General features: G+C 36.6%; 1 protein-coding gene across 4 annotated transcripts in view; it reads left to right on the top strand.

Annotated features, from left to right (window-relative positions):
- WRN (WRN RecQ like helicase) overlaps positions 1-24108 on the top strand; it is a 127607-nt gene that overhangs the window by 87560 nt on the left and 15939 nt on the right. For 3 of the 4 annotated variants that reach the window (XM_070364311.1, XM_014477622.2, XM_070364309.1), the window contains 8 exons: positions 523-624; positions 905-997; positions 9189-9327; positions 14213-14383; positions 14461-14555; positions 15590-15662; positions 16455-16531; positions 23885-23960. In XM_070364311.1, coding sequence (XP_070220412.1) covers positions 523-624; positions 905-997; positions 9189-9327; positions 14213-14383; positions 14461-14555; positions 15590-15662; positions 16455-16531; positions 23885-23960 — 826 coding nt within the window. The remainder of the gene's footprint in view (positions 1-522; positions 625-904; positions 998-9188; positions 9328-14212; positions 14384-14460; positions 14556-15589; positions 15663-16454; positions 16532-23884; positions 23961-24108) is intronic. The other variant, XM_070364310.1, reaches the window with a different exon arrangement.

Genomic DNA, 24108 nt, shown 5'->3' with positions numbered 1-24108 from the left:
GTAAAACCCCATAATACAAAGAGGTAGTTTTTAGAAGGCTGAGAGGTTTTCTGAAGAGCTGAAGTGGTAAAGGCTCATATTTGGATCATGAGTGTTTTCAGTATTCCTTGTATAGATTAGATGCCTTAGTTTCTCATGTGAAATAACTTTAAGAATAATCTTTTACTGGAAAAAGGTAAAAATTCATGAACAGTAGAACGATTGCCAAAAAAGGAAGTAGCACATAAGCCAAAGTGAAAACCTTTAGAGTGTTAACCAGTTTTTAATAGGCAATGAAACAGTTGGTATTTGGACATAGGTGACATTCTTTCAAAGGCAGTTTTCATAAAAAATCAGAAAAATGTCTAGCTCTTGTGGGGGCATTGACTGGAAAGGGATCCAATAACTTTCTGAGATGATAGAAATATTCTTTATCTTGTTAGTGGTGTAGATATTTTAAGTTACAAAAAATAAGCAGTAATAAATAAATGAAATAAAGTGCTAGTACAATTTTAATATTACTGTGATATTTTTAATTGACAGGTGCCTCCTTAGTGAGATACGCAATGAAAAGTTTCGATTATACAAATTAAAGATGATGGGAAAGATGGAAAAATATCTTTATTCCAGCAAGTGTAGGCGACAGTAAGTATTGTTTATTTTATATCACTCAATAACAAGGATATATAGATGATACTCTTAAGAAAAATGTTTTACAGAATAATTAGAAATACTTAGAAAATATTTGCTGGTGTTACATATGTGCTGAATTTTTAAGTCAACTTTCTTTGTGCCTCAATAAAGTGAAGCCAAATAATGAGATTCCAGCTGAGTCAGTTAATATTGATTTCTCATTATTTTCAACAATGAATTTAACATATATGTTTTTGTTCTTTTATTTAATTTAAAATTTTCTCATGGGTAGAATCATCTTGTCTCATTTTGAAGACAAACAACTACGAAAGGCCTCCGTAGGAATTATGGGAACTGAAAACTGCTGTGATAATTGCAAGTCCAGGTACCTTTTTCTTCTAGATGGACATTCTAAAAATCTTCCTTTGTTTCTTTCTTTTCCTTTTCAAATGATTTTAAATTGATTTTTTATTGAATGATATGTTTTGCAGTTTTAAAAAAAAACTAAATAATGAATTTATTTATTTAAAAAGAGGACAAAGCAAGCAGTATTACAACGTTTTACTTTTATAAAGAGGTAAACCAATAAGATGGTAGACCTAAATCTAAACATATCAATAGTTATATTAACTGTAAATGGTCTAAAAACTCCATTTAAAGAAATTGTTAGAATTGGTTTAAAAATATGACCCAACCATATGCAGTCCACAATATATTCACTACAGATATAATTATATAAGTTAATTAAAAATAAAAGGATACAGACATTGTAAAGCAGTTAAATTCCAAGTAAAAATAAAATAAGAATTGAAAAAAAAAAAGATGAAAAACTGTATACCATGAAGACATTAATCAAAAGAAAGCTGGAGTTATTTTTAATGTCTTATAATGAAGATTTTGGAGAAAAAATATTACCAGGGTTACAAAAGGATATTACATGATGATAAAACGGTCAATTCACAAATGTGTCCGTCAGGGTTCTCTAGAGAAACACATCACATTTGGGTACACACACATACTCACACATATACACAGAGAATGAGAATAAAGGAGAGAGAGAGGTTGATTTTAAGGAATTGGCTCATGCTGTTTGTAAGGATTAACAGGTCTGAAATCTGGATCTCATTGAATTTTATAGACCATTTGTCAACAGGAACTACACTTTCTTTTCAGGTGCAAGTGTAATGTTCATGAAAACAGACTGTATTTTGGGTCATAAAACCAGTATTAACACATTTAAAAGATTTGTATTTATACAGAATATATTTTCTAACTAAAATGGAATGAAACTACAAATCAATAGATAAGAGGCAAGTCTCCAAATGCTTGGAAATTAAGCAACACACTACTAAATAATCCATTAGTCAAAGAGAAAGTCTTAGCTTAACTTTCTTTATGATCCAACTCCCACATCCATATATAACTACTGGAAAAATCGTAGCTTTGACTAGATGAACATTTATCGGCAAAGTAATGTCTCTGCTTTTTAATATGCTATCTAGGTTGGTCATAACTTTTTATCCAACACACTACTAAATAATCCATTAGTCAAAGAGAAAGTCACAAGTTCAGTCAGAAGATATTTTGAACTGAATGAAATGAAAATGCAAAATGTATGGGATAGAACTAAAGTGATACTGAAATGGAAAATTAGAGCATTAAATACTTAAATAGAAGAAGGATTTCAAATTAGTAATTAAGCTTCTACCTTAAGCAACTAGCAAATAGGGTTAAAGTCAGCTTAAAGGAAGAAAAAAAAAAAAAAAGAGTAAAGATGCGGGACCAAATCAGTGAAATAGAAAACAGGAAAACAATTGAGAAAAGCACTGAACTCAAAAGCTTATTCTTTGAGAAGGTCAATAAAATTGATAGAGACTCCTAAAAAGGGGAAAAAAAAAAGAAAAAGAAGAGACAGATTACCAATATCTGGAATGAAAGAGGAATTTCACAGACATTAAAAGGATAACGAGAAAACACTATGAATAATTCAGTGCACATACATTCAGTAATTTAGATGAAATGGACCAGGTTGAAAATTCTTATTGGCACTTTAAACAAGAAAACCCCTACAAATATGTAAAGCACCCAACTGACATAATAGCTGGAAAAAAGTCAACACATTTACCATCAAAGTAGTTTAGTTCAGGTCAGTTCAGTCACTCAGTCATGTGCGACTCTTTGTGACCCCATGGACTGCAGCACGCCAGGCTTCCCTGTCCATCACGAACTCCCGGCGCTTGCTCAGAATCATGTCCATTGAGTCGGTGATGCCATCCAACCATCTCATCCTCTGTTGTCCCCTTCTCCTCCTGCCTTCAGTCTTTCCCAGCATCAGGGTCTTTTCTAGTGAGTTAGTTCTTCACATCATCTGGCCACAGTATTGGAGCTTTAATTTCAGCATCAGGCCTTCCAATGAATATTCGGGACTGATTTCCTTTAGTATTTGATCTCCTTACAGCCCAAGGGACTCTCAAGAGTCTTTTCCAGCACCACAGTTCAAAACCATCAATTCTTCAGTGCTTAGCTTTCTTTATGATCCAACTCCCACATCCATATATAACTACTGGAAAAATCGTAGCTTTGACTAGATGAACATTTATCGGCAAAGTAATGTCTCTGCTTTTTAATATGCTATCTAGGTTGGTCATAACTTTTTATCCAAGGAGTAAGCATCTTTTAATTGCATGGCTGCAGTCACCATCTGCACTGATTTTGGAGCCCAGAAAAATAAAGTCTGATACTGTTTCCACTGTTTCCCCATCTATTTCCCATGAAGTGATGGGACCGGATGCCATGATCTTAGTTTTCTGATTGTTGAATTTTAAGCCAACTTTTTCACTCTCTTCTTTCACCTTCATCAAGAGGCTTTTTAGTTCCTCTTCACTTTCTGCCATAAGGGTGATGTCATCTGCGTATCTGAGGTTATTGATATTTCTCCCGGAAATCTTGATTCCAGCTTGTGCTTCTTCCAGCCCAGCATTTCTCATGATGTACTCTACATATAAGTTAAATAAGCAGAGTGACAATATACAGCCTTGACGTACTCCTTTTCCTATTTGGAACCAGTCTGTTGTTCCATGTCCAGTTCTAACTGTTGCTTCCTGACCTGCATACAGATTTTTCAAGAGGCAGGTCAGGTGGTCTGGTATTCCTGTCTCTTTCAGAATTTTCCACAGATTATTGTGATCCACACAGTCAAAGGCTTTGGCATAGTCAATAAAGCAGAAATAGATGTTTTTCTGGAACTCTCTTGCTTTTTCGATGATCCAGCAGATGTTGGCAATTTGATCTTTGGTTCCTCTGCCTTTTCTAAAACCAGCTTCAACATCTGGAAGTTCACAGTTCACGTATTGCTGAAGCCTGGCTTGGAGAATTTTGAGCATTAGTTTACTAGCGTGTGAGTTGAGTGCAATTGTGCGGTAGTTTGAGCATTCCTTGGTATTGCCTTTCTTTGGGATTGGAATAAAAACTGACCTTTTCCAGTCCTGTGGCCACTGCTGAGTTTTCCAGATTTGCTGGCATATTGAGTGCAGCACTTTCACAGCAGCATCTTTCAGGATTTGAAATAGCTCAATTGGAATTCCATCACCTCCACTAGCTTTGTTCATAGTGATGTTGTCTAAGGCCCACTTGACCAACCTAGATAGCATATTGAAAAGCAGAGACATTACTTTGCCAACAAAGGTCCGTCTAGTCAAGGCTATGGTTTTTCCTGTGGTCATGTATGGATGTGAGAGTTGGACTGTGAAGAAAGCTGAGCACCGAAGAATTGATGCTTTTGAACTGTGGTGTTGGAGAAGACTCTTGAGAGTCCCTTGGACTGCAAGGAGATCCAACCAGTCCATTCTGAAGATCAGCCCTGGGATTTCTTTGGAAGGAATGATGCTGAAGCTGAAACTCCAGTCCTTTGGCCACCTCATGCGAAGAGTTGACTCATTGGAAAAGACTCTGGTGCTGGGAGGGATTGGGGGCAGGAGGAGAAGGGGACGACAGAGGATGAGATGGCTGGATGGCATCACTGACTCGATGGACGTGAGTCTGGGTGAACTCTGGGAGTTGGTGATGGACAGGGAGGCCTGGCGTGCTGCAATTCATGGGGTTGCAAAGAGTCGGACACTACTGAGCGACTGAACTGAACTGAACTAGGTTGGTCATAACTTTTCTTCCAAGAAGCAAGAATCTTTTAATTTCATGGCTGTAGTCACCATCTTGTGATTTTGGAGCCCCCAAAATAAAGTCTGTCACTGTTTCCACTGTTTGCCCATGTGTTTGCCATGAAGTGATAGAACCAGATGCCATGGTCTTAGTTTTTTGAATGTTGAATTTTAAGCCAGCTTTTTCACTGTCCTCTTTCATTTTAATCAAGTGGTTCTTGAGTTCCTCTTCACTTTCTGCCATAAGGGTGGTGTCATCTGCATATCTGAGGTTATCTATATTTTTGCCAGCAATCTTGATTCCAGCTGTGCTTCATCCAGCTCAGCATTTCACATGATGTGCTCTGCATATAAGTTAAATAAACAGAATGACAATATACAGCCTTGATGTACTCCTTTTCCAATTTGGAACCAGTCCGTCGATCCATGTCTGGTTCTAACTGTTGCTTCTTGACCAGCATACAGATTTCTCAGGAGGCAGGTAAGGTGGTCTGGTATTCCCAGCTCTTTAAGAATTTTCCAGTTTGTTGTGATCCACACAGTCAAAGGCTTTTGCATAGTCAGTGAAGCAGAAGTAGATGTTTTGGTGGAATTCTCGTTTTTTCTACAGTCCAACAGATGATGGCAGTTTGATCTATGGTTCCTCTGCTTTTTCTAAATCCAGCTTGAATATCTGGAAGTTCTCGATTCCTGTACTGTTGAAGCCTAGTTTGGAGTATTTTGAGCATTACTTTGCTAGCGTGTGAGATGAGTGCACTTGTGCGGTAGTTTGAGCATTCTCTGGCATTTCCTTTCTTTGGGATTGGAATGAAAACTGACCTTTTCCCATCCTGTGACCACTGTTGAGTTTTCCAAATTTGCTGGCATATTGAGTGCAGCACTTTCACAGCATCATCTTTTAGGATTTGAAATAGCTCAACTGGAATTCCATCACTTCCCCTAACTTTGTTCATAGTGATGTTTCTTAAGGCCCACTTGACTTACCACTCCAGCATGTCTGGCTCTAGGTGAGTGATCACACCATTGTGGTTATCTGGGTCATAAACATCTTTTTTTGTATAGTTCTTCTGTGTATTCTTACCACCTCTTCTTAATATCTTCAGCTTCTTTTAGGTCCATACCATTTCTGTCCTTTATTGTGCCCATCTTTGCATGAAATGTTCCTGTGATATCTCTGATTTTCTTGAAGAGATCTCTCGTATTTCCCATTCTCTTGTTTTCCTCTGGTTCTTTTCAGTGATCACTTTGGAAGGCTTTTTTATCTCTTTGTGTTATTCTTTGGAACTCTGCATTCAGATGTATATATATTTCCTTTTCTCCTTTGCTTTTTGCTTCTCTTCTTTTCTCAGCTATTTGTAAGGCCTCCTCAGACAACCATTTTGCCTTTTGCATTTCTTTTTCTTGGGGATATTCTTGATCACGGCCTCCTGTACAGCATCACAAACCTCTGTCCGTAGTTCTTCAGGCACTCTGTCAGATCTAATCCCTTGAATCTATTTGCCACATCCACTGTATAATCGTAAGGGATTTGATTTAGGTCATACCTGAATGGTTTTCCGTACTTGCTTCAGTTAAAGTCTGAATTTTACATTAAGGAGCTCATGATCGGAGCCATGGTCAGCTCCCAGTGTTGTTTTTGCTGACTGTCTAGAGCTCCGTCTTCGACTGTGAAGAATATAATCAATATGATTTCAGTATTGACATCTGGTTATGTCCACGTGTAGAGTTGTCTCTTGTGTTGTTGGAAGAGGGTGTTTGCTATGACCAGTGCATCCTCTTGGCAAAATTCTATTAGCCTTTGCCCTGTTTCATTCTGTACTCCAAGGCCAAACTTGCCTATTACTCCAAGTATCTGTTGACTTCCTACTTTTGTATTCCAGGCCCCTGTGATGAAAAGGACATCTTTTTTTGGTATTAGTTCTAGAAGGTCTTATAGGTCTTCATAGAACCATTCAACTTCACCTTCTTCAGCATTTGTGGTTGGGGTATATACTTGGATTACACAGAAAACTAACCAAACTTATCACATGGATCACAGCCTTCTCTAACTGAATACAACTATGACCCATGCCATGTTGGGCCACCTAAGACGGACGGGTCATGGTGGAAAGTTCTGACAAAATGTGGTCCACTGGAGAAGGGAATGGCAAACCACATTCGTATTCTTGCCTTGAGAGCCCCATGAGCAGTATGAAAAGACCAAAAGATAATGACACTGAAAGATGAACTCCCCAGGTCAATAGTGCCCGATATGCTACTGGAAAAGAGTGGAGAAACAGCTCCAGAAAGACTGAAGAGGCTGAGCCAAAGCAAAAACAACCCTCAGTTGTGGATGTGACTGGTGATGGAACTAAAGTCCAACGCTGTAAAGAACATTGTTGCATAGGAACCTGTAATGTTAGGTCCATGAATCAAGGTAAATTGGATGTGGTCAAACAGGAGATGGCAAGAGTGAACGTCGACATTTTAGGAATCAGTGAACTAAAGTGGACCAGAACGCTGAATTTAATTCAGATGACCATTATGTCTACTACTGTGGGCAACAATCCCTTAGAAGAAATGGAGTAGCCCTCATAGTCAACGAAAGGGTCCAAAATGCAGAACTTCTTTGCAGTCTCAAAAATGACAGAATGATCTCTGTTCTTTTCCAAGGCAGACCATTCAATATCACAGTAATGATCTCTGTTCTTTTCCAAGGCAGACCATTCAATATCACAGTAATCCAGGTCTATGCCCCAAAATAGGAGAGGTTGATGTAATTTTTAGTTTTTGGTAGGCTAAGAAATAAAAAGTAGGAAGCAAGAGGTAATCTGGTCAATACAGTAACAAGTTTGATTTATCGATTTGTGGTATATAGAGAAGCCTGTATCAAGCAGTTTGAGTAATGTGTCTCAGACATTTTTACTTCATGACCCACATAGTTAATGATAATACTTGTATAGCACATGAGGCTACTTGAATCTAGATTGTGTTCAGAACCCTACGGTCTGAAGGGATTAGCCTTCAGCACAGCTATAATCCATTTGCAACATGATGGCTGGGGAGCACTGAATTAGAGACTACTTCTTAAACATAGGTAGCATATTTATAAGCAGTGGTTGGCAAACTGTGGCCCCCGGACCAAATTCACTCACAGCCGGTTTTCGTAAATAAAGTTTTCTTAGAACACAGACGTGTACTTTTATGTGTTATCTGTGACTCTTTTGCAAAGTTGAGCTAAGTAGTTGTGTCACAGAGATCAATCATATGGTTCACAAAGCCTAAGCTATTTACTGTCTGACCATTTATAGGAAAGATTTTCTGACCTCTGTGTTAGACTGTTTCAAATTTTTAGTGTCTTGGTATCAAACACACTACATTTTCTGGCCAGAATGCAACTGAAGTAGAAGTAAACAGAAGGTAAGCAGAAAAATTCTCATTCATTTGGAAATTTAAAATAATGTTTTACAATAACTCATCAATCAAGGGAAAACTCAAACTGGAAATTAAAACATTTTGAGAGCTTAGTGATCATTACAGTAATGTACACTACAACTTGTACGCTGCAGCAGAGGTGGTACTTTATGGGAATTTGATAACTTTAAATACTCACAGTAGAAAAAATTAATGAGCTAAGTATCTTGCTAAAATAGTTATTGTAGAGAATAAACCTAAGCGTAGCCTTTTTCCCTCAAATATATCTAGAATACTGACTATATTCTTATTGTTATTTCAAAGATATTTATTATAAAGAAAGCAACTGAATTAGGTAGTTGAGCCATGTTAGTAGATTTTCTCTTAAGTTCTTTTGTTCTCAACGTGCTCTAAAGAATTTTCATTTGTATTAATGATAATTTCAAATCTGCTTGAAGGATGGCTTAGGAATTTAACTTCTAAATGGTCTTAAATGAACAGTTTATCATCTTTGGTCATATTTTACAGTGGTTAGATTTTAAACTAAGGATTGATTGCACAGGAGATTTTTTTGTTCGGTTCAAAACTTTTTTTGGAGAGTGAGGGCAATAACCCTTTTTCTTCTACCAAAACTTAATGCAAAATTCCAGCATTTATACAGTCAATTAAGTGAAGCGCTTCAAGCAATAACCCTACATTTCTGCCTGCTTGAACCTTTTTCTCTTCTGTTTTTGGGCCAAAGTACCTCCTGTGAAACTTGGGTTCTGGGGCACTAGGGTTTGAGAAACATCAACATGACATGCCTGTGATGCTGTATTACAGCTTATATTTCATGTTCTATGTACTTCAAATGCTCTTTGCTGTGTTGAATTTTCTTTGTAGTTTCTGAAGCAGTTGGCACATTTGAAATGTTTTTTACTGGAATTTTTTTTTTTTTACAATTTACTTATTTAATTATTACACTAATTCTTTTAATTTCTAAAGGTACATAGCTGGACTGAACTTTCTTAATGTATTGTTTTTATTTAGATTGGATCACTGCTTTTCCCTTGAAGACTCAGAAGATACACAGGACTTTGGTCCGCAAGCATTCCAGCTCTTATCTGCTGTGACCATCTTAGGAGGAAGGTTCGGCATTGGGATTCCAATTTTATTTCTCCGAGGATCTGTAAGTCTTCTTTTACTCCCATTGTACTTTTCTTCAGAGGTTTGCTGTTCTGTGATTATAGCTTTGGCTTTAGTTATTAGAAACTCAGAGTCATATTAAGTTCCAGGTCATCACTGCATTCATTACTTTTGACAAAACCTGCATGTATCATTAAGAATGCTTCCAGGCTGTCTGTCTTAGTTCATTACATTGCAGTCGGATGAATCCCTAGGCTGGTCTTTTTTGGGATAATTAAGAAAAGTTAACTTTCATTGTGTCAAGGGACAGGTAGAACAAATTTGTGTCTTTTGGTGCCCTGAAAAGCGGTGAAATTTTTGAGCATAACTTAAAATTTTAGTGATCTTCTGTAAATGTCTCAGTTCAGTTATAGTATTTGGTTGTATGTTTTTTTCTTTCCTTCTGCTTTTTTTTATCAGAAGCATTTAAAATTCCTAGAAAGTTTTCTGTTTCTTAACTAATGAAAAAATAGTTAATTCAGCTACTTGGTTTTTTTTTTTTTTGAGTGATTAGTGTGCTAACATTATGCTAACAGCTGCAGGTACAAATATGAGTAGGTCATGACCCTTATAGCCAAGGAGCTTTTTCTGTAGTTCTTTTGTTTATATGATTTTATTCCTGATTTACAAGTCTGTAAAGTTAAGTTTTATATATTGATATTAGTTGAAAAAAAAATTAGTGGGAGATAGAATCCTTTGCAACCGTGTATATTTATTAAAAATATACTAAAAGTAGAGATTAAAATTCTCACTTTGTATGTAGAATTCTGAAAATAATTTAGGTCAGCATTTATTTGTTAAATTCTTAAATACCTTATGTAAATATTTACTTTCTGAGTTTTTGTTCTGTTTGGAGAGAGATGTTTGAAGGTAGTCAGTTGTAAAATATTTTTAATGAAAGATCGAAAGCATGTTACCTTCAGGTACTGATAGTTTTAGATTCTGAATGGAGTTTAAACTTTGATTTGACTTGATTAGAAATCTAATGGTAGAAGTGTTGCCTGAGGAACTTGGACTAGCAACTAAGAGTGCTGCAGTATTTTTTTATATAAAAGAATTCAAGTTGCAAGGAACAGATTAAATATAATTGAGATCTATGAACAGTTTTTGTCTCTGTCATCCTCAAATCCTGTGTATCCCAGCTGAATGTATAATTTATAAAAATTAGCCTTGTTTTAATTTGGTATAACCCAGCAGTATCCAGTATCAACAGATAAGTGGAAGTGGGCTCCTAGACAAACTTGAACTGGTCACAAGAGGGATCAGATTTCACCTATTATTTAAAAACCAAGCCAGACCACTTATACTGACAGTCTCTTCAGGGAGTCTACAAATTAAGAAGTTTATTCTTTGTGAAATTTTATATTACCCTTGCTAGATAAAGGTGTAAAACTTTTTAAAAAGTACCACTTAACGAAAATGTGTACACATTAACTACGTGAAAATAAGGCAAGTTTTTTCTCTCTTATTTCAGAGATCTTGGCATCTACTGGGATATTATTTTAAAAATTATAATTGTATCTCCTTTGAGAATTTAGTGAATCGTCCACCTTAACTAATTTAGGAAAAATTAATATCTTTATAGATAATTTTTATCTGTGCGATGATTAAACACCTTAAACTTGAAACTCTTTGAGTTTATTTAAAGAGATATTTGTACATGTAAAACAAGTATTTCAGCTATACATGATTTTCCTGTGTTACATAAGATGTTTACAAATAGTATAAATCGGACCATCCAGGTGTTTGTGAATAGTTTGAAAATTTTTTTATTAATTTATTTATTCTAATTGGAGGCTAATTACTTTACAGTACTGTAGTGGTTTTTGCCATACATTGACATGAATCAGCCATGGGTGTATATGTGTACCCCATCCTGAACTCCACTCCCACCTCCCTCCCCATCCCATCCCTTAGGGTTGTCCCAGTGCACTGGGAAATTTTGTTTTTAAAGCATAAATTTTGTTGGAAAATAAATAGTAGAAATGTTGCCTAAGGAAATTTGTTTTAGGGGTCTAGCTCACCACATAAAGAGATTTCCAAAAATCTTTAAACACCTTTGTGAATAGTATTAAGATATGCAGTTATCTTAATTTTACTGATTAGAAAACAGATATAGTGATTAATTTGCATAATTAGGAGATTAAGTGAAACCTCTTTCCTATCACTAAAGTGCTGAACCATATCATGGCTCCAGAATTAGAGAACACTTGATAAAAGACGCTTTGACTATATGCAACCATTGGAAAACTATTGGTAGTTTTAATCACCCTTTATAATTTTCAAACTTAGCAGGAGAGGGTTATCCATTTAATTTTCTGGACAGGTTATTTTATCAGATTGATATATATGCCTCGAGATAATTATCTTTACTTTATATTTTGGCTTGATTGTTCACATAGAACAGCAGTTCCAGAAATGACTTTTTTAAGCCCTGAAATGGTAGCTGTGAACTTCTTTGACTTGAAGAGACTGGGGAAGAAGCAAAAGGAAAACATTAGTTAATATAGACAGAGACTATGAACTTTGTACTTTAAGAACACAGGAAATTAAAACCTCAGCAGTGGAGTTTATAATTGTTTTTTGTTTTGTTTTTTTCTGCTAGTTATTAAACGTCTTTGTTGTGTGTGTGTGTGGCTGTGCCTCAGGGGCATGAGAGATCTCAGTTCCTCAACCAGGGATTGAACCTGTGCCCCAGGCAACGCAAGTGCAGAGTCCTAGCCACTGGACGTCGTGGAAGAACCTAAACAGCTATTTTTGTGTGAGGCACTGTACTCTGTTTTGTGGGGAATTCAAAGTGAAATTAGGTGAAACTTATCATCCAGTATAGAAGATGTTACTTGAGAAGAAATAAGTGTATTGCAGCATAAAAAGAGATGAGGAGCAAAGGAATAGGTTAAAGTATTATTCAAATTCTGAAGAGAGAATGGTTGTTAGTAGCTGCAAAACTAGAGTAGTTTTTCCATTTTGTGGATGCTAAGAGTAGATTTGTGCACTCAGAGATATCAAGGGAAGAAGGCATGGAGGGGAATGTGGCATTCCCAGCAAGAAGAACCTCCACGACAAACAACTGTGATTTTTTTTAAAGACGTTAATTCAGGGAGTGGCAAATTTGTTTTCTGTATCATGATAGCATGTGTGTGTGTTCAGTTACTCAGTTGTGTCCAACTCTTTATGACCCCATAGATTGTGGCCCGCCAGGCTCCTCTGTCCATGGGATTTCTCAGGCAAGAATATGGGAGTGGTTTGACATTTTCTCCTCCAGGGGATCTTCCCAACCCAGGGGTTGAAAACTGTGTCTTCTGAGTCTCCTTTCATTGGCAGGCGGATTCTTTACCACTGAGCCACTTGGGAAGCCTGATAGTGGTTTAAAGACTGGGGATATGATTCTCTTTATTCTAACACACATCCATCTGTTAGTAGATTTCCACATTCCTTGATGCACCATTTGGTACCCTGATTTTTCCAACCTGCTTTTTAAAGGGAAACAACGGGTTGATAATTTCCATTTTTGAGATGTTGCCCCATAGAAGTAAAGACTCTTATTAGAGAAAAACGATTGTTTAACTCTACCACCTTTTACACAATGGTTGATACAAAATCCCGTAAGTTAAACGAGCTGCCTCAGGTCTGCTTTGTATCAGAAGCAGGATGAATGACAGCTTTCCTAACTGCTGTTCTAGGGCTGTTTCTGTTTTATTATGCTGTTCACATGCAGTTTTAAATTTGTATTTTTAAGTTGAATGATCTAGAGGTACTGGAAGAAAGGTTTATGATTGGTTAGAATGTGTGTGGAAAATTGTGTGCTCTGTAAAAATCAGTGCCCAAGTCCCCATGTCCTCTATAGCAACTTTCTCATCCTTAGCAATTTCCTTCGTCTGTGGGTTAACCTGGAAAATTAAGTTAACTGGAACATATACGTAATAAATGGAAGATGCCTTGCACAGAGAAAAAAATTGTTAGACATTTGTTGCTGAAAAGTATTTTGACTTTTCAAAAATGTTACTTGGGTAAGTTTGGATTTCTAGTTGAAAAAGGAATATGGTTCCTTTAAGACAAAATGCTCCATGTGGAAGAGCAGAAATATTTTCTGTGTGGGGATTGCCATGGAAACAAGGCAGTGTAAATTTATTCACACCATACACAGTATTCACACTGATTATTGCTCATGAGGGGAAGAGACCCCTACTGATTAGAAGAGCATCTTCTAACTTCATACTAGTAAATGTGTTCATTCACTTCACGTTGTTTTCTGCTTTTGAAAGGGAAGACTAGAGGAATGATTTTTAGAGTCCAGATTGCTAACAAGTGCTAGTCAGGCAGCTTAATACTTTTGGTATTATTAGTTTGCAAGCAATAGAATCTCCTACTATAAAAGTAAGCCCCTAGCAGGTGTAGAATGCCATTACAAGTGTTCCAGGAAAACTGACTAGATACTGAGTCAGGGCTTTTACTTTTATGTTGAGGAATGCAGGTTAAGTTAAAGGATCAGCTGTTAGCTCATAAAAAGAAAGTTAGTATTATGGAGCCAGGCTCTGTCCTGTCCTGGTTACTGACTTAATCTTCACAACATCCCCAAGAGATTGGAATTATTATTATACTTATATAGCAGCCAAGAAAATAGAAACACAGATAAGTAAGCAACTTGCCCCATATCAAAAAGCTAGTAAGTACCTATGCGTTGGGAAATGCTTGTGATTTTTAGATGAAATTCCCTGCCGTTTTTTTTTTTTTTTTTAAAGCAGAAAAGGAACACTGTTTGAAGTGTATTTTTTGTGAGTTAGGTAGCTGAAACTTAAGTATTAAAGCCAAAGAATCAGTAGATGGTTTTGTGTTTTACTTCTCCTGTTTAATTAAGTAGACACTTTAAGTTTTATTCCCAATTTCAGAATTCCCAGCGTCTTGAAGATAGATACCGCAGCCACAGTGTCTTTGGTACGGGCAAGGACCGCACAGAGAAATGGTGGAAGGCTCTTTCCCGTCAGCTCATCATTGAGGGATTCTTGGCAGAAGTTCCTGGGCACAGCAAATACGTAAAGATTTGCACCCTTACGGAAAAGGTAAACCGTGCAGAAGTCTGCCTGTTTGATTTCATATTCTCACTGTGCATTGAAAAGAGTCTTCTTGTGTTCAATAGGGTAGAAACTGGTTTGCTAAAGCCAAAACAGAATCTCCTCCGAGGCTTTTCCTTCAAACCAATGAACAATTGTGTCCAAGGACATTTCTACCAAGGTGCATTTTTCACTTTTTCTTTTAAACTTTCAGGTTTTTATGATTCATTTTATTCCAATTAGCAGGCACCACATGGGGTAAAATGAATAAAGAGAATCATTTTTGCATGCCTCTTTTAGTCTGTTTGGAGGTGGCCGTTAGTAGGGAGAATAAATCATAGAACACTCCGAAGGTGTTCTTAGTGTATAGGAAGTGGTTAATTATAGTATTTAGAAAGCTGCTTTCCTATTGATTAAAGAAGTATATAGCAAAGGGAACTATATTTGACATCTTGTAATAAACTGTAATGGTAAAGAATCAGGAAAGAAAAAGAATGTAGATATATACATATATATGTATAACAGAATCACTTCACTTTACACCTGAAACTAACACAGTCTGGTAAATCAACTGTAATTAAAAATAAATAGAGAAACAGCATTGAGATCAATATGAAAGAATCCATATCCCTTATTGCCTTCTTCTATATAGAAGATGGGAAAGGAATACATGTGTTGTTGCCTACTTACTTTTATACATTATTTATACATTTTTATAATTTTTATACATTATTGATCATACTTTTATACACTATATACTTTTATACATTATTGATCATTTTTCAGTTTTTTTCTTTTTTTAAAGAAATGAGATATAATGGACATATAACACTGTGTAAGTTTGAGGTGTACAAGTATTGGTTTGATACATTTACATTTTACTCTGATTATGGCAATAGCACATAACTCATTACTTGAATATAACTTTTCTGTGTAGAGAGCAAGTAAGATTTAGTCTCTTTGTGACTTTGAAGTTTATAATATAGTATTACTGACTAATCACAATGTTATACATTAGATTATCAGTTTTACTTTTAAAACTTAAAAAATTCAAAAAGCTTAATCTCTTTTGGGGTGGCGGGGAGTTGATTTAAAGAAATCATCAGTTCTAAAAGAGTAATATAATCTCATCTGCCTCTCTAAGAGTAGAGGTGTGATGATTCATGTATTAAATAATTACATTTTAACATGTAAGATAATTTTATTACTTTTCAGTTCTAAAGCTGTATCTTCAGGCACTGAGGAACATGTCTGTGATCAAGTACCAGTTAAATTAACTTCAGAGAAGGTTTGTTTTTGTTGAAGAGATGGCTCTTATTTATTTCATTCTTCATTGATACAATGTCTATTTTAATTTTTATTTCCATTTTATTTCCACTCAAAGAGGAAAACGCCATATATAGCAAGACATAAAATTTGGAGAGAGAAATTATATGAACAGAATAAAATATGCAATATATGATTTCTGGGATTAATAGAACAGTTATAAGTATTTGAGCAAGTAACTTTCTTTTATGCCTACTTCATAACTCATTTGTTTTGGAGTCTTTTTTTTCTTAGCGATTATGATACTTTTAGTTGATGGAAGAACAAGCTTGATTCCTGAATGTTCTCATTAAAGTTACACACACACACATTTTCTTGCTTTGTTTTGGATCTTAGGTAACTATTACAGATTAAATACTTATCCACAGGCAGACTTCCACTAATTAGAATACTAGGGTGATGGGGTGATGGACAAATGAATTAAATTTTCTGGTGAATCTTTTCTGCTTTATTAAAGTATGCAGAATGTAATTAAATCATTTTTATGACTTTGGCTCTTTCCATGTCTCTAAGAATTCTTTAGACCACATATTCTCTAGATTTGGAAGGAATGGGACATTACACTGTATTTCCAACTGCCTTTAAGAACATTAGAAACTGATAATTCATGAGCTTATTTTCAGCTGATTTCTTTGATGAGATGTTTAGTCAGAGGAAAAATTATCATTGTAATATTTTGTATTTTATTTTCTGCATATTTAAAAGATTTTTGAAACTTCTCTCTTTTTTAAATGGATCTTTATATGTTTAAAAGCAGTTTAACTTGGATCAGCTGTATTCTTACAAAGCACATGATAAAATTTCTTCTGGGAGTAACAGTCCTAAAAACAGGTACAGAATTCACATTTTTATTCTCTATAATCACTCTGTTAGCACTTTTTCTCTTTCTTTTCGAGAGAGAAAGCTCTATCAGATGTTGGGTTATTTCATTGGCAGAAGAAAGTTCAAACATAAGCCTCCAGTATTACAATTATTAAGGCAGACTTATAAAATTATAGTTTTAATATTAAAATTATAGTTTTAATATTAAGAGCTAACACTTCTGGGTATTGTTTGCCAGGCTTGTGCTAAATGCTAGTCTTTATATAGTCTTTATAGTCATTTAATGTCATTTATAGTCATATAGTCATTTATAGTCATTTAATGCCTACAACAACCTCTGAGTTAGCTACTATTATTTGTCCCCATTTTACGGTTGAAGAGACTTAAGGGTTAACTAACTTGTTAGGAGCATAAATTAATCACAGAGGTGACTTTTAAATCTATGTTTGTTAACCTTTAGCATCTATACACTATTTAATTATAATTTGTATGAAATACATATATTCCCACTTCATTTTCAAGAAAGAGATCTTATGGCAACATACAATGGTGGGTATTAAGGTGATACATCTGTTGTGCTTTCAAGCTTAATATTTGTCTTTCTGACTTAATAAAAGTATGGAGAATGTACCGAATTATAGAAGGTCTGAAAATAGTTTAAAAACTTGTGAGGACATATGCACAGGTTAAGTGGACTACATTTACATACATATTAAGTGAAAGAAAATGGTTTGTTCTCTAAATGGTGTGCTCACTTCAATAATATTGCTTTGGAGCTTATAGAAACATGTACTATGTATAATATCAGTCTTCCACATCAAATGATTTCTTTTTGATTTGGATATGTCATATGTGATGACTGTGTTTCATGTAAACAGAAGGTTTAAGGAATGTGCAAAACAGTAAACCCATTCAATATGCTGAAGCATTTCTTCACTTAAATATTCCCTGTGACTTCTTGGTGCCATGGACTACCTTAGGCACTGGGATTGAGTGGAGATTAATAGAGACGTAGTCGCTGGCCGTCTCAGAGTTTGTATTCTAGTGGGATATACAGATGAGGGAACAGAAAATTACAATCCAGGGCTGTGGCACTTTGGAAACACACTTTGGAAGTGACACTTGAGGCTTAAGTAGAAGTTAGGTGAAATGCGGAAATACTTTCTAAGCAGTGGGATGGGCCACACACTAAAACCTGAAAGCAGCAGAGGATGACGTGATTGAGGAGCTCAGCAGTTTGCTGGCAGTTCCCTGGGAGAGGGAAGCAAGGGAGTGGTAACATTTAAGACTGGAGGATTGAACGGGGTCCCAAGCATCTGGTGGGCTTCCCAGGTGGCACAGTGGTGAAAATATCTGCCTGCCTATCAGGAGACAGGGCTCGATCCCTGGGTCGGGAAGATCCCCTGGAGAAGTAAATGGCAACCTCCTCCAATATTTTTGCCTGGAAAATCCCTGGTAGGCTACAGTCACGGGGTTGCATAGATTTGGACACAACTGAGCGACTAAACAACAATAACATCAAGAATATCCAGTTCCTTTCAAGCACTCCATTTGATCATACAGGCAGTTGGAGCCAAGGAAGGGTTTTAAGCAGGACAGTGACATAATCAAATTTATGACTGAGAACAGGTGTTGACAAACATTTTCTATGAAGGATCAGATAAATATTTTAGGCTTTGAGGGCCAGGTGGGCTTCCCTGGTAGTTCAGCTGGTAAGGAATCTGCCTGCAGTGCAAGAGACCCTGGTTTGATTCCTGAGTTGGGAAGTGCCCCTGGAAAAGGGATAGGCTAACCACTCCAGTATTCTTGGGCTTCCCTGGTGGCTCAGCTGGTAAAGAATCTGCCTGCAATGTGGGAGACCTGGGTTCGATCCCTGCGTTGGGAAGATCCCCTGGAGAAGGGAAAGGCTACCCACTCCAGTATTCTGGCCTGGAGAATTCCATGGACTGTATAGTGCATGGGGTCGCAAAGAATCGGACACGATTGAGTGACTTTAACTTTTCACTTGGTCTCCGTCTCAGCTACACAACTTTGCCATTGTGGCCTCAAAGCAGCCATGGATGATATGAAAATGAATGAGTAGGGCTCTTTTCCAATAAAACTTTACTTAGGGACACTGAAATTTGAGTTTCATTTCATTTTCACGTGTCACAATGTTCTTCTTTTGATGTTTTTTTTAACCTTTAAAAAATGTACAGAAGCCATTCTTAGCTACAAACTTTGCCAGAACAGACAGATTTGGCCCGAGCACCCTAGCGTGTCGACCCGTGGTTGATGACTGGCTGTGGAGGGAATGGATTGCAGGAGGAGCAGCGTTGTAGAGACACAAGTAGAAAGGCTGTTGGTGTGCCGTTTGCAGGAGGTGATGGTAGATTAGTCGAGGGAAGTGGCAGTAGGCGTGGAGAGAAGAGATTTGTGAGATATTTAGGAGATGGAATTGTTAGGACTCAGTGACTGAAAAGATACAGGTTGATAAAAATGGAGGACTTGAGTGTGACGCTTGGATTTCTGTCTTTGAGAGTAGGTTAAGTGCTGCCATTTCCTTCCCTGGGCCATGTAAGAGGAAGCCAGGTTTGAAGGGTTGTATGTTTAGGGGATGAGGTTAACTTAGGAGTTTTAGTGATAGACAAACCCAACTTTGAGATACCCATGGAGTGGTCCAGTAGTTAATTTTAATGGACAGGCTTAGTGTACAGAAATAATAATGATGCTTATGTATCAATAATTATTATTTTAAATTTCATTTGAATTTTCATTAAAATAATACATGTGAATTTTTTAAAAGTCGATTGGCACTTAAAGACATATAACAAAGCATAAGTTCACACCCTTCTCAAACCCATGTTCTGTTTTATAGAAGCAATTGGCCTCCATATTTCTTTTTTTTAAAAATGCCTTTTCAACATATATTTTATTTTTATTTTACATTTCTCTTTGAAAGGCTGAAAAAGTGGGGAAAAGGCTAAGAGAGAGGCTATTGTTTTCAATCACTCATCTTTCCTTTTTTATAAAATGGATGTATTGATGATTTACAATATAGTTTGGAGAATTCCGTGGACTGTATAGTCCATGGGGTCCCAAAGAGTCGGATACGGCTGAGCGACTTTCACTTTCACTTTCTTCAGGTGTACAGCATAGTGATTCTGTATTTTTACTGATTATACTCCATTAACGTTATTACAAGGTAACAGCTACGATTCCTTGTGCCATACAATATATCCTTGTTGCTTATTTATTTTTAAACATAGTAGTTTGTAACTTTTAATCCCATTCTCCTAAATTAGCTCCTCCCCTCCTGCCTCTTCCCTTTGGTATAAAACCTGTGACTTTTCCATATACATTCATTTTGTTATTTTTTGGATTCCACATATAAGTGATATCATGGCTTCCCAGGCGGCACTAGTGGTAAAGAAGCCACCTGCCAGTGCAGGGGATGTAAGAGAAATGGGTTCGATTTCTGGACTGGGAAGATTCCCTGGAGGAGAAAATGGCAACCCACTCCAGAGAATCCCATGGACAGAGGAGCCTGGCAAGCTTAGCACATACGCGATATCATCCAGTATTTGTCTTTCTCTTCCTGACTTACTTCACTACAGATAATATTCTCTAGATCCATCCATGTTGTTGTAGATAGCAGAATTTCCTTCTTTTTATGGCCGAGTTGTAAGTCCATTGTATATCTATACACCACATCTTTTTTATCCATTCATCTGTTGATGAGCATTTGGGTTGCTTCCATATCTTGGCTGTTATAAATAGTGAACACTGGCATGTATGTATCTTCGAATTAGTGTTTTTGCTTTTTTCTGGCTGTGTACCTAGTTCTGGAATTGCTGGATCATGTGGCAACTCAATTTTAGTTTTTTGAGTGACCTCCATACTGTTTTCTGTAGTGGCTGCACCAGTTTAAATTCTCACCAGCATTGTACAAGGATTTCCTTTTCTCTGCATTCTCTTCAACGTGTGTTATTCATAGACTTTTGATGATAGCCATTCTGACAGGTGAGAGGTTGCCTGCATATTTCTGACATGCTTAGATTACTGTTTTTTGACTCAATTAATTTTAGAAATTTTCTGTTTATATTCTATAATGGTAAACTAAAGGCTTGTTTCCCATATCTGCTTCCCTCATTTCCTTACTTTCAATCCCTTTGCTTCCCTGGAACAAAATTATATTTCAAGTTTTGGTCATATAAATAATTTGTTTTTATTATATATGCTCAAATATTGTATACTAAGGCAAACTGTGTTGTTACGACCACCGCTCCCTTAATTATCTTCTTTGTTTTCTTGATTTTTAATGTTCCTATTACTAATTTTTAATTTCTCCTATTTTCAACCTGTTTTCATTTGTTTATTTTCTTGGAGAGTTCCTTGCCTTTGTATCCCCTCCCATCTAATGAGAAGCTTCTCTGTTGGGTCATTTGGTAAAGAATCTGCCTGCAATGTGGAAGACCTGGGTTTGATCACTGGGTTGGGAAGTTCCAGTGGAGAAGGGAAAGGCTACCCATTCTAGTATTCTTGCCTTTGGAGAATCCCATGGACAAAGGAGCCTGGCGGACTGCAGTTCATGGGCTCATAAAGAGTCAGACACGACTGAGCGACTAACACATCCAGTGAGATTTTAGTTTTAATTATAAAAATTTTAATTTCTAAGAAGTATTTCTCGTTCTCTGTCTTCTTTGTTGAACCATGTATAGCAATCTTTTCTTGATTCATGGGTGTAGGATCTTCACTTACCTCTTTGATGATATTCATTGTATATTTTGAATGTTTCTTCTGTGCACTTTCTTTTTCTAATCTTATTAATTCTTGTCTGTGCTAGGTCTTTGTTGCTGCAGAGGCTTTTCTCTCGCTGCGGCGAGTGGGGGCTCCTCTCTAGTTGTGGCGAGCGAGCTTCTCGTTGCAGAGCACAGGCTCTATGTTAGAGCGCAGGCCCAATAGTTGTGGCACGTGGGCTTAGTTGCTCCACGGCATGTGAGATCTCAGACCAGGGATTAAACCCATGTCACCTGCCTTGGCAGGTGGATTCTTTACCACTGAGCCACCAGGGAAGCCCTTCTGTACATTGTTATAGCATTCATAGGGAAAATGTTTTCTATCAAACATTTTCCACCTGTATTTTTGCTTCAGGGGTATATTAGCCAGAATTTTGCCAGTATATATGATAATAAAATTTTTCTGAGAACTATTTTAAAGTAACAATTTGCAAATAGTCCATTAGTATAAAGATTTCCATAAATACTAAGATAAAAGTAAATATATTACTTCAAACAAATTTATAATTGTCTTGAGTAATCTGATATGACTAATTCTTTGAACTGGAGTTATCTTTCCTCATGTTCAAATCTGTTTTAGTGATCAGATCAGATCAGTTGCTCAGTCGTGTCCGACTCTTTGCGACCCCATGAATCACAGCACACCAGGCCTCCCTGTCCATCGCCAACTCCCGGAGTTCACTCACACTCACATCCATCAAGTCAGTGATGCCATCCAGCCATCTCATCCTCTGTCATCCCCTTCTCCTCTTGCCCCCAATCCCTCCCAGCATCAGAGTCTTTTCCAATGAGTCAACTCTTCGCATGAGGTGGCCAAAGTACTGGAGTTTCAGCTTTAGCATCATTCCTTCCAAAGAATTCCCAGGGCTGATCTCCTTCAGAATGGACTGGTTGGATCTCCTTGCAGTCCAAGGAGTCTCAGGAGTCTTCTCCAACACCACAGTTCAAAAGCATCAACTCTTCGGCGCTCAGCCTTCTTCACAGTCCAACTTCCACATCCATACATAACCACAGGAAAAACCATAGCCTTGACTAGACGAACCTTTGTTGGCAAAGTAATGTCTCTGCTTTTGAATATGCTATCTAGGTTGGTCATAACTTTCCTTCCAAGGAGTAAGCGTCTTTTAATTTCATGGCTGCAGTCACCATTTGCAGTGATTTTGGAGCCCAGAAAAATAAAGTCTGACACTATTTCCACTGTTTCCCCATCTATTTCCCATGAAGTGATGGGACCGGATGCCATGATCTTCGTTTTCTGAATGTTGAGCTTTAAGCCAACTTTTCACTCTCCACTTTCACTTTCATCAAGAGGCTTTTGAGTTCCTCTTCACTTTCTGCCATAAGGGTGTCATCTGCATATCTGAGGTTATTGAGATTTCTCCCGGTAATCTTGATTCCAGCTTGTGTTTCTTCCAGTCCAGCGTTTCTCATGATGTACTCTGCATAGAAGTTAAATAAGCAGGGTGACAATATACAGCCTTGACGTACTCCTTTTCCTATTTGGAACCAGTCTGTTGTTCCATGTCCAGTTCTAACTGTTGCTTCCTGACCTGCATACAGATTTCTCAAGAGGCAGATCAGGTGGTCTGGTATTCCCATCTCTTTCAGAGTTTTCCAGTTTATTGTGATCCACACAGTCAAAGACTTTGGCATAGTCAATAAAGCAGAAATAGATGCTTTTCTGGAACTCTCTTGCTTTTTCCATGATCCAGGATCTGATAATTATAAAATTGAAGTCCTTACACTGTAGATGTTGAGCCCTTGCAGCTGGGAAATTTATAAGCATTTCTTAAATATCAAGCATGTTCTTCTCTTTCACCCCTAAAAGCAGAAATTTATTTAACTTTGACATCTTATACATATGCTATTCTATACAATTTCAATTTTATAACTTTTCCTCTTTATAATTAAAATCTTTTACATATGCTGTTCCATACAATTTCATTTTTATAACTTTTCCTGTTTATAAGTAATTTATCAGTGAGAAATGCCTCTTGTAGAAGTTGGTGTTCCGTCTAATGTGCTGCCTAACACCTTTCATATATTTGCTAATTGGGTGTTTTGAAGTTTTCTTTTAACGAGTCAAAGGCAAAATTACACCTTCTGGCTTATTTTTGTTAGTTTGGTTTTGAAGAAAATTGTCAATAATTTAATTAAATCCATGCTAATTTTCCTCAGCAACCAAAAATTATTATAAATTTATAAATTATTAACAGTGCTATCACAAGAAGGATTATAGATTGTATTCCTTTTGGTTTAAAACAGCTTATTTTACTTCAGTGTAGATAAGGAGTATTTTCTTTCAAAGAATTTGATTGAGGAGGAGGAGGCAAATGGTATTTTTAATTATACCAATTTTGTGATTAACTCAAATTACAGCTTTAACTTTACCTTTATAATGTATGTATTTGATCCAGAATCTTTAAAATCTAGGCTCTCATTTAAGTAACAGTCACCTTACTGGTATTATGACATACAAGTGTTAATATTGATTTGGAAAGATATTCTCATTTGGAAGGCAAAATAGAAAGTGAACTTGGAGAAAGAAAAGCTTTTGTTATTAATTTTCTTTTAATTGTTTTAGCATCATAGTGTCATCACCAAGAAAATATTACAAGTCCTCAGAACCTGTTATTTCCGCTCAAGAGCAGGAGACTCAGGTATGACTTCTGTAGAGAGGCAGTTAGTTTTTGAGAAGATAGTTATGAATCTAAGCATGCTTAAAATTCTCTTGCCAGTATTTTAAAAATTGTTCTTAACAAAGAGGCTAAGATACAGTTCCATTTATTTTTTCATCCTAGGAGGAAA

This window comes from Bos mutus, chromosome 27 (assembly GCF_027580195.1).
Source record: "Bos mutus isolate GX-2022 chromosome 27, NWIPB_WYAK_1.1, whole genome shotgun sequence".
NCBI lineage: Eukaryota > Metazoa > Chordata > Mammalia > Artiodactyla > Bovidae > Bos > Bos mutus.
This window is presented reverse-complemented; position numbering and strand designations above follow the sequence as displayed.